The 19,764-nt window shown below is 47.2% G+C and overlaps 2 protein-coding genes and 1 non-coding gene across 3 annotated transcripts; 2 read left to right on the top strand and 1 right to left on the bottom strand.

The window, feature by feature from the left end:
• The first annotated feature begins 6,184 nt into the window (after positions 1-6,184).
• Positions 6,185-10,824, top strand: LOC123053591 (ATP-dependent 6-phosphofructokinase 2). The gene is made up of 2 exons (XM_044477065.1): positions 6,185-6,869; positions 9,737-10,824. Exons 1-2 carry the CDS (start codon positions 6,282-6,284, stop codon positions 10,556-10,558), a joined length of 1,410 nt encoding a protein of 469 aa, XP_044333000.1. The 5' UTR covers positions 6,185-6,281; the 3' UTR covers positions 10,559-10,824.
• A 566-nt stretch (positions 10,825-11,390) lies between these two features.
• On the top strand, positions 11,391-11,464 carry TRNAI-AAU (transfer RNA isoleucine (anticodon AAU)). The gene has a single exon. It is a non-coding gene; the product is annotated as a tRNA-Ile (tRNA).
• A 2,526-nt stretch (positions 11,465-13,990) lies between these two features.
• On the bottom strand, positions 13,991-18,006 carry LOC123053590 (cytochrome P450 724B1). The gene is made up of 9 exons (XM_044477064.1): positions 17,651-18,006; positions 16,968-17,295; positions 16,572-16,724; positions 16,172-16,408; positions 15,995-16,081; positions 15,633-15,711; positions 15,337-15,443; positions 14,740-14,864; positions 13,991-14,344 (listed from the first exon to the last, which is right to left on the bottom strand). Exons 1-9 carry the CDS (start codon positions 17,869-17,871, stop codon positions 14,245-14,247), a joined length of 1,437 nt encoding a protein of 478 aa, XP_044332999.1. The 5' UTR covers positions 17,872-18,006; the 3' UTR covers positions 13,991-14,244.
• Positions 18,007-19,764: the final 1,758 nt, after the last annotated feature.

The following is a 19,764-nucleotide window of genomic DNA, read 5'->3' as shown; positions in this document are numbered from 1 at the left end:
TTGTATACCCACCTGAGATAGAGAAACATTGGGCTATTCCACTCAAAGGTAGTATTGACTACCGACCATCCACCATGTCAATTAAACAAGTATTAATAAATTTTGTTAACCGTTCAAAGCCTTCCTTGTAGTTTTAAATTCTCTCTGAATCTTCTGTCATCTTTGGCATTGTGGGATGAAATGTTTTTTTTCACAAAACACAGCAAACCTTCACTAGTGACCACCTTTTTCTGTCAAAAGGGAGCAATGAGTTGTGACTCCCTTGAACATAGGGAAAACATGAATTAGATGAACGAACTGTTTGGCTTTAACATTGGATTCTCACGCTGGATACGAAAGGATCACGAGGCTGGTCGGCTTATAGACCCAACTAAGGATAAGGATTTTGATACGTCCATTTTGCATCATGCTTTTATATCGATATTTATCGCATTATGGGCTGCTATTACACGTTATGTCACAATACTTATGCCTATTCTCTCTTATTTTACAAGGTTTACAGAAGGAGGGAGAATGCCGGCAGCTGGAATTCTGGGCTGGAAAAGGAGCAAATATTAGAGACCTATTCTGCACAACTCCAAAAGTCCTGAAACTCCACGAAAGTCATTTTTGGAAATAATAAAAAATACCGAGCGGAAGAAATACGTCGGGGGGGCACCACCTGTCCACGAGGGTGGGGGCGCCCTACCCCCCAGGGCGCACCCCCAGCCTCGTGGGGCCCCTGTTGGCTCTCCGGTGGCCATCTTCTGCTATATGAAGTCTTTCGTCGAGGAAAAAATCATAAGCAACCTTTCGGGACGAGACTCCGCCGCCACGAGGCGGAACCTTGGCGGAACCAATCTAGGGCTCCGGCAGAGCTGTTCTGCCGGGGACACTTCCCTTCGGGAGGGAGAAATCATAGCCATCGTCATCAACAACGCTCCTCTCATCGGGAGAGGGCAATCTCCATCAACATCTTCACCAGCACCATCTCCTCTCAAAACCCTAGTTCATCTCTTGTATCCAATTCTTGTCTCCAAGTCCGGGATTGGTACTAGTAGGTTGCTAGTAGTGTTGATTACTCCTTGTAGTTGATGCTAGTTGGTTTATTTGGTGGAAGATCATATGTTCAGATCCTATATGCATATTAATACCCCTCTGATTATGAACATGAATATGCTTTGTGAGTAGTTACGTTTGTTCCTGAGGACATGGGAGAAGTCTTGCTATTAGTAATCATGTGAATTTGGCATTCGTTCGATATTTTGATGAGATGTATGTTGTCTAGCCTCTAGTGGTGTTATGTGAACGTCGACTACATAACACTTCACCATTATTTGGGCCTAGAGGAAGGCATTGGGAAGTAATAAGTAGATGATGGGTTGCTAGAGTGACAGAAGCTTAAACCCTAGTTTATGCGTTGCCTCGTAAGGGGCTGATTTGGATCCATATGTTTCATGCTATGGTTAGGTTTACCTTAATACTTTTGTTGTAGTTGCGGATGCTTGCAATAGAGGTTAATCATAAGTGGGATGCTTGTTCAAGTAAGAACAGCACCCAAGCACCGGTCCACCCACATATCAAATTATCAAAGTACCGAACGCGAATCATATGAACATGATGAAAACTAGCTTGACGATAATTCCCATGTGTCCTCGGGAGCGTTTTTCTCTATATAAGAGTTTGTCCAGGCTTGTACTTTGCTACAAAAAGGATTGGGCCACCTTGCTGCACTTTATTTACTTTTGTTACTTGTTGCTCGTTACAAATTATCCTATCACAAAACTATCTGTTACCACTTATTTCAGTACTTGCAGAGAATACCTTGCTGAAAACCGCATATCATTTTCTTCTGCTCCTCGTTGGGTTCGGCACTCTTACTTATCGAAAGGACTACGATAGATCCCCTATACTTGTGGGTCATCAGATTTGTTGGATTGTCCCACCCAGAAGTAGTTCAAGCTATTGACCAGACACCATGCCAATTGAACAAAAGTATCAATTAGTTTCATTGTTGCTTTTTATGCCACTGAAAGTTTTCTCTGTTGGTTGTTTAATACCCAGAAGTAGTTCTCTCTTTGGTTGTTTGACACATGCCAGATACAGAAGAGTCACGAGGCTAGTTGGCCACCTAAGGTCAGGGAAGTCATGGGTTTGGTTGCCCCATTTTAAAGCGTATCGTTATTTCCCAGTAACCATGTCAATTCAAAAGAAGTATTATCCCCGCTCCTAAATTGAACCACTGAAACATCTTATATGTAGGAAGAGAGAGTGTAAAAGTTAATTTCGTCGTCCTTTTTATGCAACTGAAAGCCTTTTCTGTTCGGATGTTTGTCTCCTCACATGGTACAATCTTTTGTTATCTTTGACATTCCAACATGAAATGTTTCTTTTAGGAATTATGTAGCTACTTTTGGTAGTGTCCACTCTTTTTTCTATGCCGGTAAGCAACCAACTTCCACTTTTTATAGCGTCATCGATGATTATGCACCGTGTACTTTTGTGACAACTCCCTTGGACGTAGGGTGAACATCAAATCAGTCGACTTCAGGGTTGGCTTCTCACGCTGGATACAAAAGGGTCACAGACCACCTGAGGATAGAAAATTTTTAGGCTAGTCGGCTTATACACCCACCCGACATAGAGAAATGATAGGTTAGTCGGCTTGTAAACCCACCAGAGGATGGAGATAGAGAAACGTTGGGCTATTCTCGACTACCAATCATCCACCATGTCAATTAAACAAGTATTAATTAAAAAAAATTGCCGTTGAAAGCCTTCCCTGTAGTTTTTAAGTCTTTCTGAATCTTTTGTCATCTTTGGCATTTTGGGATGAAATATCTTTTTCACGAAATACAACCAACCCTCACTACTGACCACCTTTCTCTGCAATGAGTTGTGACTCCCTTGAACATAGGGCAAACGTGAATTAAATGAATGAACTGTTTGGCTTCAACGTTTGGTTCTCATGCTGGATATGAAAGGTTGGATTGTCCCACCCATACGTGGTTTGAACTATTGACGAGCCATGCCAATTTAGCAAAAGTATCAAATTAGTTTCGTTGTCGCTTTTTATGTCGTTGGAAGGTTTGCCAGTTTGGTCGTTTAATACCTACTAGAAGTAGTTCTCTCTTTGGTTGTTTGACATTAGAGTAAGCTAGACTCGCTATAAGCGGGACGTAGTAGCGCCCGCCAGTGCTAGTTTCCTCTTAATAGACTTCTGCTAAAGCATTGCTGGACCTGGCCCATGCGAGAGCGCGCTATAGGTGATGCTAGCTTTTGTCTCGCAGTAAGCGAGACCTAGCAACACTCGGCCCGTTGGGTGTTCACGAACAAAAACAAGTCTCAGCACAACTTTTTGTACTTTTTGGTGAAGAGCCCACTTGGTGGTGGGGAAAATTATACGAACCAGGAAATCGTTGTTCCTGTAAGCGCTCAAATCTGCAATGCGCTGGAATCTCCTAATCTTCGTTGATTGCGAAGAATAGTGAGCATTTGGTATTTAATGCACATCCTTATGTGTACCAGGCCGGCCCAGGTAGGAGGCTCACAACCATTTTTTTTTTCTGTTTTCTGTACCTACTTTCTGATTTTCTTTCGGTTCACATTTTCCACAGTTTTTTCTTTCATTTTCTGCATCCTTTTCATGGTTTTTAGTGGTCATGTCCATTTTTTCTGCAGTTCCCTATTTTCTTTCACCTCCTTTTGTCTATTTAAATTTATGAATATTGTTTAACGTCCATGAAATTTTTAGATTTTTGAATATTTCCAATTGAAGAATCTTTTAAATGTCGTCAATTAAAAATGTTGAACATTTTTTCATTATTGTTAATCTTCTGAAATCTGTGAATGCTTTTTTAGTTTGAGAATATACGTAATCTTCAACACTTTTTTAAAAATTAGTGAACATTTTTTGAATCTAGGATGGATTCAATTAATATAATGATTTTTATTCCATAATATTTAAAATATTAGGAATAGTACTTATATTAAATATAATACTTTCATGAAACAAACTTAGCTGAAAACCATAAGGGGTTTTCTAAGGATGCATGGTACCGACCCTTTTTTTCTTGCACTTACACTTACGCACGTAGCCCAATGATTTTTTTTACTGGTTTGCCAGAGAACGTACATCACCAACCCTCCCCCTCTTATGCACAAGGGAGCGCTATTAAGCGTGACCCATGCCTGTGATATAATAATTATTCATCGCTTAAAGCAACAAATAGGAGCTCCATGTACACATAGTTTTTGCAAATTTGTTTGCGGTTTTCCAGGTCTTGCTTTCCTGGCTACATCACTGCATTGCCGGCTTGTCGCTTCTCGATACTCGTTACCCCCTTCACCATGGTGGCACGGGCTATGGGATACTCCATTCCTGCGAGTGACAGATGCTTCACCGTGACACCGACACTATACATCAATTTCAAGATACTCATACCGATATATTACTAAAAACAACCATTACATTTTCCCAGTCATGCATTATACTACCTCCCCAAAATAATTGAAGTTATGGGTTTGTTTCTAGACATACTTGTTTAAGTTTGACCAAATTTATAGAAAAATATATCTGACATCTAGAACATCAAACTAGGTAGTGAAATTCTTTATGAAGTATATTTTTGTATTGTGTGTATTTATTGTTGTGGGTCTTAGCACATATATTATATAGTTGGTCAAACTTAACCAAGTTTGACTTAAGATAAACCTAGAATTTCAATTTTTTTAAACATAGGGAGTAGATTATAGTACTGGGTGAATTAGTACAATTTTATTATATAGTACAATTTTGTTTTAATACAATTGTTTAATTTAATAATTAGATGCGGTAGGATTACAATTTAAAAATTTATTTTACTCTACGTTTATGGCTTTTTAAAGATGATAGGGCGAAAGTCACATCTAATGAAATTATTGAAACGTTCAACTATATTACTTATAGAGTTAAATGTAAGCTAACACAATTTTTATTATTATCAAACATATGTTGTCATACATATTAATTATATTGACTATGTTCTTGTGTTCGAACGGTTATTACTTTCTCACCTCTCTTATGTCCAAATCCTGTCTTCATCTGTGCATCTCCTTCCTTTGATCATATAAAAGGAAATGATGGGGGTGGTTGAGGCTCAAATCAAATGCACCTAAAGAACATATGCACCTGATATGCCCGGTCACTAGCTACATGTAAAAATGTGACCATCCACGTTGCTAAAACATATAACTATCAGGAAATTGAAAGAGGCATACATGTAAATTCGCAAAAATCCTAACGCCTGAACGAACAAGGATGTTGTGCTCTGCTCTGACTAAATCTCCTCAAATTATACACTTCATTGGATTGGCTAGGTTAAGTGGACAAATAATTTGGGTCAGTCGATTTGTTTCCAACCGTCTGATGCAAAACAGACGATCATATGGCTTTCTTCAACCTCGTATTCATCTTCTTCCCCAACCACCCTATGGACCAATGGCCGAACAGTCAACCACTGCCGTCCACGGCCGACAGCGCTCCCATGCCAGCCTGGCCGCCCTGCCCTTCCCTCACCGCCATCCACCGCCGTGTTGGCGCCGCCACCTGACCCACCCAATCATCCCTCTAAACTGGCGAGCCCTCCACTCCATCCAAATCGTCAAATTTCTTACTTGCCTACGTTGCCGCTGTGGCTCGTTCTTGGCCGTCGACGGCGGCCTTGATGCTGCACGTCGTCGCCTACTTCCTTCTCCACCGAATCAACTAAAAAATTGAAAATTCAGGCGAGTGACGTCTAACTAAACCGACGCCTAATACTCGACGCGAAGTATGTGCTCTCGAGGTCAAATGCTCTATGATGAACAATAAACTAAAAAATTATGTTTTTCTATTGTCAAACTTTGACAAATACTTTGTGTTCTTGCAAAAATTATCATGAAATAACATTCATGAAAGTCGTAAAAATATTGATGCTCCCAAAAGATTCAACATTTTTTTTTGAATTTAAGCTGTTCATCCCAAGCTCATTTGAGCCGAGGAGCAGAAGATGACTTTCGCCTAATACTCTCCTACTCCTATAATACTGTTTACGTGGCCATTTGTTAGTCTTCTCTTGACTGCCATTTGGCCATTTGCTAGTCACTACCGATGAGGTGCCCCTTGACACGGCGCCGCTGTCAACTTCGAGAAGCTCTAAGCAGGACCGCCACGCGTCGCTCAGACCCCTCCCTTTCAGCTTTCATCTGCTTCGAACCACTCCGCCACTACGCAGTTCGCAGTTCCACTTTCCCACCGCCCTGACCGACAGCAGCAAGTGCAGATGGATCCCACCGTCCCCAACCCCGGCGACCACGCCGCCTCCACCCCCACCAACACCACCGTGACCCTCCCGCCGCTCACCCTCCGCGACGCGCCGCGGCTCCCCGCCTCGCCCTCCGGCGCCACCGCGGTCCCCAACCCGATCTCCAGCCACCCCTACTTCCACCCGCCCCCCACCTTCTACATCTCCCCGGGGGACGTCTCCCTCCGCCACGCCTTCTTCGACCTCTCCTCCGGGAGCCCGAACCCGCTGGTCGCGTACCGCCGCGCGGGCCCCCGCGAGAGCCTCGCCGTCAACCCGGCCCGCGCCCGCGCCGCCCTCGTCACCTGCGGGGGGCTCTGCCCGGGCCTCAACACCGTGCTGAGGGAGCTCGTCGTGGGGCTCCATGAGCTCTACGGCGTCCTCGACGTCTTCGGCGTCGCCGCGGGGTACCGCGGGTTCTACGGCGCTGACGACGACCACGTGCGGCTGGACCCGGCCTCCGTGGACGACTGGCACAAGAAGGGCGGCACCGCGCTCAAGACGACACGTGGTGGCTTTGATCTTAACAAGATCGTCGATGGCATCGTCGCGCGCGGGTATACGCAGGTAAAAGCAACTCTGACGCAGCTTTCAGATTTTCACTAGAGACAGTGATTACTCCCTCCTTCCATCTATATAGGGCCTAATGCGTTTTTGAAGGCTAACTTTGACCAAATATTAGAGTAATAATATATGACATGCAACTTACACAAAGCACACCGTTAAATTCGTGTGTGAAAGGAGCTTTCAATGATATAATTTTTCACATTGTGCATGTCATGTACTATTAATCTTGTCAATAGTCAAAGGCGGTCTTAAAAAACGCATTAGGCCCTATATAGATGGAAGGAGGGAGTACTTGCAAAACCATGAGGTGATGTACAGAATGCGTAAGCACTTAAGATTGGGATCAGCTTGGCCTTACTCTAATACACTAAAATTGTTCAAAGTTGCGATTTAAAGGATCATGGTGTATTACAGAAAAGTCTAAAAAATACTCGTGATTGTTCGTGTTAGGGCATTTCTAACCGATCCCCTAAAAATAAAGGAGGATCCAGCGGAGTAAACCTTTAGTGGAGTTTTGGCCGGACCTAGCCTCTCCTATATATAACAGAGTAAACTTACATTTGGCTCATACATTTCGTCGAACACTTGCTATGCGACCATGGTGACCACGCTGGCAACGCTGGAGAGCACACCAAACACGCCGGACGTCGCACCTCTGCTTGCATTGATCGAGGCTTACGCTGACAGCGGCGAGCAGCAGCAGCAGCATCATGCAGCGGGGAGGAGCAGCGGCGTGCAGCACGAACCAGCGGCGGCGAGCAGCAACAGCAGAAGCACACAGCGTGGAGGAGTAGCGGGCAGCAGCAGAAGCATGCAGCGGGGAGGAGCAGCAGCACGCACTGGCGGCGGCCAGCAGCAGCACTCACCGGTGGCGGCGAGCAGCAGCAACAGCAGCACGCAGCGGGGAGGAGCAGCGGCGAGCAGCAGCAGCAGCATGCACCGGCGGCGGCGAGCAGCAGCAGCAACACGCAGCAGCGGCGGGCAGCAGCAGCAGCACACAGTGGCCGTACCCGTAGTAGTACGGGCAGGGGTCACCGGCGAGGCCGGAGGTCGCCACCGTCGACAAGGGAGCTTTACGTGAGTCGCCGGCCAGCCACAAGGAGGCCTTTGCGTGAAGAAAATTTATCCTCGGCCACCTCCAGACGGAGTATATTTAGGGCTTGGATAGGCGGCGGAGGATAAATTATCCTCCTCTATTCGGTTTTGGGGATCGGCTAGGTGTGGCTGCGGCATAGAGGAGGAAAACCGATTGTCCTATCTTATAGCCGGATAGAGGATCGGTTAGAGTTGGCCTTAGTTAGGATCAAGATTTTGGTGTAGTTACTAGTTAGGATCGACGAGGCGGAAGACCCAGCCGCCGCCCCCGCGTTGCCCGCATCTGGCGACTCGGGGGAAAACACCGGTCGCCTCCCCCCGTCCCCGCCACGTTGCCGCCGGAGAGCCGGCCAGCGAAGCCGCGCCGCGCTCCAGGATGGTGGCGGCTGGGCTGTTTTTTCCCCTCACACCGTCATACCTTCGTCCTGAGCGACGCCGGCGGCGGCTGCTCGAGCGCTTCAGTTTGGTGGCCAGTCTCGCACGGGTGCTCTCGTGGACGCGATGGGCACAGGCGGCTCTCCACCACGGGGGATCTGGCCGGCGTGCTTTGATCCGTGCGCAGGCATCGCGTTGTGATGATGCGGCGGCCGGGCTCGGCTCCGGCGTATCGCGCGGGCATCCGGCGTGCTCGCTGCTCTCTGCCAGATGCGGGCAAAGGTGGTGGCCGTGGGTCTCGGTTATCGTCCAGATCTGACATCGGCTACGGTGGCGCGGTTGGGGGCCTGACGGCGCCGGGTAGGCACCGTGGTGGTGCCGATGGTGGCCGGCCAGGCAGCGGCAGACTGGTTCGGGGCGGCGTGGGGGCCTGCTGCCGTGAATAAAGGTGGCGGTCCTTGTGCTCTGCTCGCATCACGGCAACATTCAGCATGATCGGCCCTCCTTGATCTGGTCATCGACGGGTTCCGGAACTGCTAACAGCGATCTTGCCTAGGAGATCTGGATCGGACAGTATCCGGTCGTGCGCGTCCAGATCAGCCTACGAGGTTCTGAGGGCGCAGGGCGAAGCTCTGGAGTTTGTTGATACCATGGACATGTCGGCCTCTCGATTTCCATGGAATAGACGACGAGGGAGAAGGTCATGGTGACTGAGATCGGAGGATCAGTTAGTCGGACGGGGCCTTGGTGGCGATGGAGTCAGCCAGGTGTTTGATAACTCTCAGAAGCAGCACTGATAAGTGGGGGCGGCAGCATTGCAGGATTTCATTTTTGGTGGTGCTCTTTGGGTGCCGAGTCGTGACTTTAAGGGTGAAAGCCTAAGGTCTGACCTTCATTGGTTGTGCCTGGCAATTGTCTCGCTGAAGGAATTGTTTTGAGAGCTCGGACTTCCTTCAGGTTGAAAACCTAAGATCTTGGATCGGGCAACGACGGTGTTTGTGCACTGTTTCCTCCTTGAAGGCGTTGCTTTTGAAGACCTCTTATGTTTTCTGGGTGTTGTATTTGGTGGTGGTTGGTGTGGTACTGACGAGAGGAGTTGATCGCTATGACGGGACCTTTGTTTTTCCTTTCTTTTTTTGTTTTTCTTCTTTGGCTGTGTGCATCCTGTATGTCTTGTGACATCTTGTAGGTGCAGAGGCTGGGTGTAATTGGTATCTTCGCGATATTAATATATTCCCCTTTTCAAAAAAAGTTACTAGTATGTTACTACCTATTTTTGTTGTCAAAAAATATAAGTATACAATGTTAAATGTGCTGCTTCACATGTCAATTGTTCCTGTTCTTCAGGCCTTGATCTTACTATCCTACCTGAATATCCCTTTTATGACAATTCACAGGTCTATGCGATTGGCGGGGATGGAACCATGAGAGGAGCAGTGGCGATATTCGAAGAGTTTAAACGGCGTGGTTTGAGGATCTCCATTACAGGGATCCCCAAAACCGTGGACAACGACATCGGTATCATAGACAGGTCGTTTGGGTTTCAAACTGCAGTGGAGATTGCTCAGCAGGCGATCGACGCGGCACATGTGGAGGCTGTGAGCGCTGTGAATGGCATCGGTCTTGTCAAACTCATGGGCAGGAGTACGGGTCACATTGCTCTTCATGCCACCCTGAGCAGCCGAGATGTTGACTGCTGTTTGATTCCTGAGATTGATTTCCACGTTGAAGGGAAGGGAGGCCTGTTTGAGTTCCTGTATGAAAGGATAAAGAAGAAGGGACATGCTGTCGTCGTCGTTGCTGAAGGCGCTGGTCAGGAGGTGATTCCCCGGACTGATGACCAGAAGCGCGAGCAGGATGAGTCTGGCAACATGCTGTTCCTTGATGTTGGCCCCTGGCTGAAATCTGAGCTGGGTAGATGGTGGAAGAGAGAACACCCCACTGAGTTGTTCACTGTGAAGTATATCGATCCTACCTACATGATTCGAGCAGTCCCAGCAAATGCTACTGATAATCTATATTGTACCCTGTTGGCGCATTCAGCCATCCATGGGATCATGGCTGGGTTCACTGGCTTCGTACCTGGCCCGATAAATGGGAATTACAGCTACATACCACTGGAAGATATTGCCGTGGCCAAGAACCCAGTGGATGTGAATGATCACAAATGGGCATGGGTTAGATCAGTCACAGACCAGCCTGATTTCCTAAAGCCCTAAGATTAAGGCCCAAGTTCTGCGGTGCCAGGAAGTAGTAAGTTGATCTACCCCTCTCTGGATGACAGTCAAAATTATTTTCTTTTAATCTAGGTTTCCGTTCTTCAATAAAGCATCAGTGAGCGTGTTCTCTGGTTTGTGTGTTTGTGTGTATGTCTGCAAAGTTGTTGTAATTCTGTTGTAAGTATGAATTCTCCTGAATATTTTTAGTGGGCATGAAATGGTGTTTAGAGGCCCGAGGGCAAATGGCGATCTTACTTCTGACCAAATCTTGTTTTCAAATATCAACTAGCAACTTAGTACTTTCGCTGACGGACATGGAGTTTCTTAGCCTGAGCTCATATGAGCTCAGTGAACAGTAAAATCAGAAAAAAAAGTGAAAAGAAGTTTAAAAAATTCTGAAATTTTTTAGTGACAAACATTGACAAAAGTCTTCATTACTTGTGAAATTTCATGATGAAATGACATTTTTAGAAGCCGTGGCTAAAAAAATAAAATCGATGTTCCAAAAATGTCATTTTCAAAAGCATTTTGGAGTGATAATTTTGCCGTTATTTCTCATGGCTTCTACAAATGTCGTTTCACGATAATTTTGCAAGCGTCGAAAACTTTTGTCACTAAAAAGATTCAGAATTTTTCATTTTCTTAATATGTTTTTGATTTTACTGTTAATCCAAGCTCAGGACCAGAAGTCTAGAAGTGTACTTTCGCTAACTTCATGTCACTAAAGCATTGTCTATCTTTGATAGTAAGACACTTTGCGTTGCAAGTCATTAGAGACGAGCGTATTGTCGTAACTCTACATACTACGTTTACGCTATCAATCGTTACACAAGGCCTATTAGCTCAGCTGGTTAGAGCGTCGTGCTAATAACGCGAAGGTCACAGGTTCGAGACCTGTATGGGCCACATTTTTTTTTTTGCATATCATTCTCATTCTCCATTCCATTTTAGCATGGGAATTCCAAGTTTTCAACTGAATCATGAAGGACTTATTTTTATTCGTTCTGTCCAAAAGTCCCTCATAGAATCTCCCCATACTGAATTTACATGAATTCTGAAGGATTCATGTTTGTATCACCGAAGGTTAATGCCAGTTTAAACAATAACTTCACTCTCTATTCACTGGCGTGCTTATGTCAATGTTCCCTTATACATGACCCCCAAACTTGAAGAAGAAAATCAGGTAGGCAGCACACATGATGACTCTCATGCAGCATCTGCATCTTGAGAGCCGCCCCTCCTCCTCACCCCCCCTCTTCCCTTCCTCGCCGCCGCTTGAGGCAGCCGCCGGGCAAGCCCGGGGCGCCAAGGATGGCGGCGGCGGGGCCTCGGTTGCCCTGCCTTTGCGTGGGGAACCCTGGATCTGGAGCGGCGGCTCCATTGGCAAGGCACGGCCGGCGGGCGGTGGATCTGGCGTCCCGGCCGCGCGGGCGGCGGGATCCGGTGGTCGTTGGCTGCCGGCGGTGGCTTCTGCGGCGGTCGGTGCGCGCGATCTGGCGCCTCCCCTCCTCCCCTGTTCGGCGTGTGGGCCAGCCTGGTCGGGCCGCGCTTCCTCTTGATCGCCGGTTCTGTACAGGAGGCGCTGCTAGTGGTGGAGATCTAGTTCGGGCGAATGGCCGGCCATGACCGGCCGCGCCGACGGCGACGCCTGAGGGCGCCGTTCCCCTCCTTGGAGGCGTCGGTATGGACTGATCTCCTCACTTCCCCTTCCCCTAGGTCTCCCGGGCGAAAGCCCTAACTTTGTTGGGCAGCGGCTGGTTAGAGCGTCGTGCTAATAACGCGAAGGTCACAGGTTCGAGACCTGTATGGGCCACATTTTTTTTTTTGCATATCATTCTCATTCTCCATTCCATTTTAGCATGGGAATTTCAAGTTTTCAACTGAATCATGAAGGACTTATTTTCGCGTTATTAGCACGACGCTCTAACCAGCTGAGCTAATAGGCCTTGTTGGGCAGCATCTGCATCTTGAGAGCCGCCCCTCCTCCTCACCCCCCCTCTTCCCTTCCTCGCCGCCGCTTGAGGCAGCCGCCGGGCAAGCCCGGGGCGCCAAGGATGGCGGCGGCGGGGCCTCGGTTGCCCTGCCTTTGCGTGGGGAACCCTGGATCTGGAGCGGCGGCTCCATTGGCAAGGCACGGCCGGCGGGCGGTGGATCTGGCGTCCCGGCCGCGCGGGCGGCGGGATCCGGTGGTCGTTGGCTGCCGGCGGCGGCTTCTGCGGCGGTCGGTGCGCGCGATCTGGCGCCTCCCCTCCTCCCCTGTTCGGCGTGTGGGCCAGCCTGGTCGGGCCGCGCTTCCTCTTGATCGCCGGTTCTGTACAGGAGGCGCTGCTAGTGGTGGAGATCTAGTTCGGGCGAATGGCCGGCCATGACCGGCCGCGCCGACGGCGACGCCTGAGGGCGCCGTTCCCCTCCTTGGAGGCGTCGGTATGGACTGATCTCCTCACTTCCCCTTCCCCTAGGTCTCCCGGGCGAAAGCCCTAACTTTGTTGGGCAGCGGCGGCGCTCAGGGCGCCGTTCCCTTCTTGAAGGCGCCGCTTTGGGAACCTTGGGGTTGGGTGGCGCTTGTGGGTGGTGGGCGACGGCGGTGGTGCGGCCCTATCCTAGCATGGATTTACGTCCGTTGCTTGGAGATGGACTCGCATAGGTGGAGGGCGTCGTGGTGGCGTCAACGGCGGAGGACCTGCCAAGGCTCGCATAGGTGGAGGTCGTCGTTTGGCGTCGTGGTGACGTCGATGGCGGAGGACCTGCCAAGGTTGTCACCTCAATCTGCTCTGAAGATGGACCAGTGGAAGATGACGGCAACGACACATGTGAGTGCGTCGGACCGGTTTGAGCCCCGGACCCGGCAGATGGCTCGGTCCGGGCCTCCGGCTTTAGATGTTAGGCTTAGGTGAGAGGTCTGGGTATGTGGCCTAACTTGCACCCCTTCATCATTTGTATAGGAGTAGCGGCAGATGTTGCCAAGATGGCGGATTCAGGCATATTGTTGTTCTACTTTGTAAGGTCCTCGAGAATAATCAATAAAATGGCCGCATGCATCTCCCAGATGCAGAGGCCGGGGGTCATCCTCCTTTCTAAAAAAAAACATGGTCTATTTTTCTGCATATCATTCTCTGATCATTGATCTCCTCTCATTCTCCATTTGAGCATGGGAATTTCAAGAATTCTGAAGGACTTATTCGTTCTCTCCAAAAGTCCAAACGTCCCTCTGAATCTCCCCATACTTAGTTTACATGAATTCTAAAGGATTCATGTTTGTATCACTGAAGGTTAATGCCAGTTTTAGACAGTAACTTCACTCTCTGTTCACTGGCGTGCTTATGTCAATGTTCCCTTATACATGGTCTATCTATTTGGTAAGAATAGGAACGTTGTTTCGAAGTTTCAGTGAGGTCCGGTTCATACATATCTCCCCATACTGAATTTCAGAAGTAAATGTAAACACCAGGAGCCCATTTTTTTCTATAGGATAATAGTCCAGACAGTGGAGGATGTAACAGGGTGACCCAACCACCTCGAGTAATCACAATGGACAAAATATATGTACACCATGTACAGAGGAGATCACAACCTCCTCAGCTACCCCATTCCAGCAACTAGCTAAGCTAAGCTAGTCATCGGTGCTTCTTCATTGCTTGCAATCTCTTTTTTCACTCACCACCATGTCTGCAGCTGCAAGAACCCAGTCAAGATTCAGAGCAAATCGGCTCGATTTCGATCGGCAGGCCTCTCGGGAACTCCACGTACGGGTATGCCATTGGAATGTCATCGCCATCGATTTTCCATCTGCAGGCACCAAATTATACTATGATCAGTAACTATAGAGATTCAGTAAGCACTTATCTCCTTACTCTGAAAAAAAGTAGAGGGAGATGCATTTTCTTCTGTCACAATCTGATAACTGCAGATATCTATGGACCAGATTTAGTACCACTCAACTTGCATGCCATACTTATTGGATACTCCATGCTGCCATGTTTGCACAGCATCTTAATTAGTAGTATGAGACTGATAACTGCATCAGCCTGTGGTCATGCTATTCATATTTCCTCTGGTTAGTTTCATTCTTAAGTTGATTTATCCTTGCAAAATATTTAGGTTCTTCGTTTCTCTGATTTGTGGCTCTTGCTGCGTCAGTAGTTACCTGTGTATCTCTTAATAGGCTAGGACAAATCTTTTACCTGAAATTGAGCACAAGGTGATGGAGGAAGAAAGCAGCCTCTACTTTGGCAAGCTCTGATCCAGGGCAGAGCCTGGTGCCACCGCCGAACGGCGTAAACTTCTTGCTTGTACCTTGGCTTGGGCCCTGTTGCATCAATCAATTGTACAAGTCATGCATATGAGCTAGCTTCATCAAGGGAGTTAATAAAATGAAGAAGCAAAGCCAAGGATGCTGGCTTTGAGGGAGGAATCATGGTTAGGACCATGTACAGAAGGCACTAGGCCCTCAGCCAAAGCCTGCTTGGCATCTGAAGATACCAGGATAGTTGCAAGTAATTATTATGGCATGGGTTAGTTGGACGCTCACTAATTAAAGGCATCAATTAGTTAACAGAGCAACCTTAAAGAAGATTCTCTCAAAGCTACAGATAAGCTCTTCTGATTTGTTCTCACCTTTTCATTGTATAAAATAGTTTAACAAAAAAGCATATTATGTCAAAGTTAGGCTTCCCTAAACAAGCATATTATGTTAAAGCTAATCTGCATAAACTAAGTTGTATTCATTACTTGACTACAAATATAGATGCCCGTGCACATGGTATGGAAATCAGACATACCTCCCATCTGCAAGGCTGAAACTGTTGGGCATTTCCATGAAGCGAGGGGTTCAAATGAACAGCACTGAAAACAGGTAGGACCTTCCAGCCAGATGGAATCAGATACTCTGCAACAGAGCAAAAGAAGAGGTCCACTTGCTTTTGAGCATCTTCTATCAAAAGCTAGGTGTTTAGGAATAACAATGCTCACAAATCAGCAATAAAGGCCCAACCGCCCCCTTTGCCTGATCCATTATCATGTGATGAGCACAATGGGATCTGCTAGGAAAGCCTCAAATACTAGCAGGGTTAATTACCTTTGTATCTGACATCTTTGAGGGCCTTCCTGTGGACAAACTTGACAATGTTTCCACATCTCAGCGCCTCATTGATAACCTGAAAGGACATCCACGCATGTATGTATGTATCATTGAACCATTCCAATTATTACAGAACATATTAAGAGACCCTTCCCCATCTGCACTGTTCTTGCAAAGTGTTGTTTGCTCTAGTCAAAATTCCAGATATAGGCAGGCATATGGACAGAAAAAAAACTCCCATCAGTTTTGGAGGGTCACATATTTGTGCGAATGGCTGATAATAGAAAGAAAAAGGATCCCTGCTTACCAACCGGCTACATGTCCTAAAGCGTGTACTGAATGATCATCATCTTACTTACATGTTGGGTATATTCCATCTTCTTGTAGTCCTCGGAGCTCAAGCACTCCTCCTTTGCTTTGGTAGATCTTATGCCTTGATGCTCCCTCTGCATGCACAGCATGTTCATATATAATAAGTGACATGCACACAACCACCAATCACCTGTGGCTTAAGCTTGATCAGGTATGGTATGTACCTTCACCAGGTCCAGATCTTGAGCTGACTGCCCAAGGAAGTAGACGACCATGGAGATCATGAGTGAGGTGGTCTCATATCCTCCTAGCAGGGAGTCCAGCACAAAACTAACTTTCTCCTCGTCAGAGAGTTCATCGGTTGACAGGAGCACGTTGAGGAAATCATCCCTCTTGCAGCAGTCAGCCTTCCTCCTCTCCTCGATAATGCCCTTCACAGTGCTTGATATCCTCTCTCTGGCCTGAGAGGAGTGATCAACATACCCAAGAACCTCACTGTTAGAACAATCTATATACACATACGTATCTTCAATGTAAGCTTGGTACAAATGGGTATACCAGAGTTTCATGAGCTTGATGCATGGTGAAGTACATAAAAAATACCAGAGTTGTTTACTGAATTACCTGGACAGCTTTGGCGTATGGGGTCCCTGGGATGCGGAGAGGGAAAGAGATGAGGCCCTTCATGAAGGTGAGGAAGTCCTCCAGTATCATGGCAGTGACAGGCTCCTCCGGTGACAGCCCCAGCACCTGCTTCACTATCACACTGAATGCAAACTGTGCCAAAGGAAAAAAAAAGAGTCAGAAAAAGAGAGTCAAAATACGGAGAAGAATGACCCTGGTAAGTCAAAGCCAGCGTTTGAAAAAAAATCTGATGATGCATCAGCAAGTAACAGCATGATGATGTAGCCATAGGCAACATGTGCAGAGTTTTTCCTCCAAGTTTCACGGGATCATGTCCCCACTGATGCATGTCTAGCTAGCTTTGGTTGTAGTTAGTGCATGCACGGGGCGACCAACCTTTCTTGCCTCCTCGCAGAAGGTGATGTTGCCGCCCTTGCCATGCCATGATCCGACTATGTGCAGCGCAATCCTCTCAATGTCGCCAAGGTAGCTTGGCTTGAGCTTCGTGGAGGTGACCAGGGCCAGAGCAAGGTTCCTGAGCCGCTTGTGGTCCTCCCCCAGGACCACCAGCATGGAGGACTTGCCCAGTATGCCATGAATTGGCCTGGGGTAGCTGCACTGGAACAGCCTCTCCTCATTCTGCAGGATGAAGTGGTTCAGCTCCTGGTCACAGGACACTACGGTGGGGGTGCAGAACAGATGGGACTTGAACACCCTCCCGTACCTGCATCATCACATCAACAACAATGTTAATCTTTTCATATGTTGTTAAGTTGCCATCATTTGCTAGAGGGCCTTATGAGATCTTTCCATCTTTTCTCCCCCACGAAACAACAGGTTAAACTTTTCAGAAATAGGTTCTGTGAACAAAACCTGTAGAAATTCAAATATATCACAGCCTCGGAGCCAAGACACAAAGATAAAGGTGCTGAGTCAGGACAACATGCACGACATGCATCATCTTTTGCTGCCACATGAGTAAATGATAAACAATACTACGTGCTTGATTGCATCGTTGAGAAATCTTGAGGTGTGGCTGTGGTGAATGATAGCAAAAAAGATGAAGAAAAGAAAAATACCTGGAGCAGTGATCCTCCAGGAAGCTACCCAGCGTGTTGGAGGCGTGAGGGGTGAGGAACCTGAGGGTCTCGCCAACAAGGGGCCATCCAAAGCTGCCCCTCGGAGCCTTGGGGTTGAGGAGCAAAGGCAGGAAGTGGCTCAGCACCAGAGTCAGGAGCAAGGCGAGCAGGATCGCCGGAGCAGCCAGCACAAGATCGCCCACCCCCACCATCATGCTCATACTAGCACACACCACCACCACCGCCCCACCCTAGAAGTTACATCTCACAAGCTGCATGGAGCCTGCCATGCCTTGCCTCTCTGTCTCTCTGTCTAGCTATCATTCACTTGCTCGCCCTCTGCTTCTCTCTCTCTGGAATGGAAGGTGAGGGGGAGGCTATATAGTAGTGGGAGCAAGGGCAGGAAGGATCTCTGCAAAGCGGGAGGGAAAGGAAAAATAAGGTTGCCTTTTGTTTTCTTGCTTTGGCCTTTTTTTAATTAGTACTCAAAAAACACCACCGGTATATATTTTACTACTTGCTTGATCTCTGTTTTTACTGCAGACCCGGCTGCATGTACTTATATGTATACTCATGCTATTTGAACTGTATGAATAACTTTTATCAGCAAGGGGCTGGGTCTAGCTAGGAGTATGGTCCCTTTGCAGTACTGCTAGCATCTAGGCTGCTGCTGCTGCTCAAGGTGCAGTCAAACACGCAGGTAGAGAGAGAAATTGTATCGGGTTACATGCACGCATAGGACTTTGGTGCGGAGCTGTGAAGGTCTGCACCTTGTGTTTGTGCTAATCTGAAAACTAAATCGAGTGCCAGTTTTGGTCACAACAGGTCGTATAGTACTTTGCTTGATTAGTTTGATTGTGTGAAATTCTATCTTTCTGGCGATGGTAACTCGTTTTAGCAGTGTTCTTATTATCATGTCCTTGCCCTGTTTTCCCACGCAGAACAGCCTTCAATAAGCATGTACCTCTTCTTTCTCGGTCACACTCCGCTTGGAGCTACAGTAAGTTATGCTCCATCTTTCGATTGACTATCGTTGACTATACATATCTGCTATCAATAGGCTTGTCAACAGGCTCATCCCAAAAACACCAAGAATAATTGAAGTGGCAACCGCCCAGCTTGAGGCCCAGTTCTTTTGATGGCTTCTTCCGTAAACCGCCCCCGCCTCCTTTTTATAGCTTCTCTCATAGTAGCACTAGTCTGTTGACATCAGATTTTGGCACGGCATAAAAAGAAAATGAGATGGGCTCGAGTGAAAGGGTTTTCAGCATGAAAAGTTTCACGTTGCCGAGTGGAACAACTTTGATGTTTAGGTTATCATCGTCCGACCGCACATCTTAGGGGCCGAAACTGCACTCCGAGTGGCAGAATTTAGTGTTTCGAGTGCTTTTCGGCCGGTTACGCCTTCAAGACGACCTCGGATGAAGGAGCACTCTACATGTATTGTCTTCGTCTTGTCAAGGCGATCGATTTTCATATATAAATCATCTTAATCCGAGTTCGTATGCAAAAGTTAGAGGCAATAAACTGCAGACTGACCCTGAGCGGAAAAATGGCTCACAAAAAAGTTTCGTCTCGTCGAGCCGATCGATTTTCATATATAAATTGTCTCAATCCGAGATCATATGCGACCTAGAGAGGCCAATCAAGATCTGGCTATGTTTTCAGTCGGGAAACCCGAGTGAAAAACTTACCATCCGAGTGAAAATCTTATTATCAGAATGAAAGCTTGCCAATCGAGTAAGAGATTGCCATCCGAGTGAAAATATAGTCATCCGTGTGAAAATGTGGCCATCCAAGTGAAAAGATTGCCGTCCGAATGAAAATTTAGTCATCTAAGTGAAAGATTGTCTTCCAAGTGAAAATATTGCCATCCGAGTGAAAGTTGCCGTCCGAGTGAAGAAGTCTAGTCGGGCGATCCAAGTGAAATACTCTAACCTCTGAGTGAAGAGATTCAGATCTGAGTGCTCCGACCAAAAGCTGAAGATGTGCCCGAAAGGTTATCTAGATGACCTCGGATGGAAAAGTGTTCAACACGGAAGTTGTGCGTATCGTCAAAACGGTAAACTTTGGTTTTGGAGTCGTCATCATCTGAGATATTATACGGCCTGCAA

Source organism: Triticum aestivum, chromosome 2D (genome assembly GCF_018294505.1).
Source record: "Triticum aestivum cultivar Chinese Spring chromosome 2D, IWGSC CS RefSeq v2.1, whole genome shotgun sequence".
NCBI classification, from domain to species: domain Eukaryota; kingdom Viridiplantae; phylum Streptophyta; class Magnoliopsida; order Poales; family Poaceae; genus Triticum; species Triticum aestivum.
Note: the sequence above shows the minus strand (reverse complement) of the source record. Positions and strands in the feature narration are given on the sequence as shown.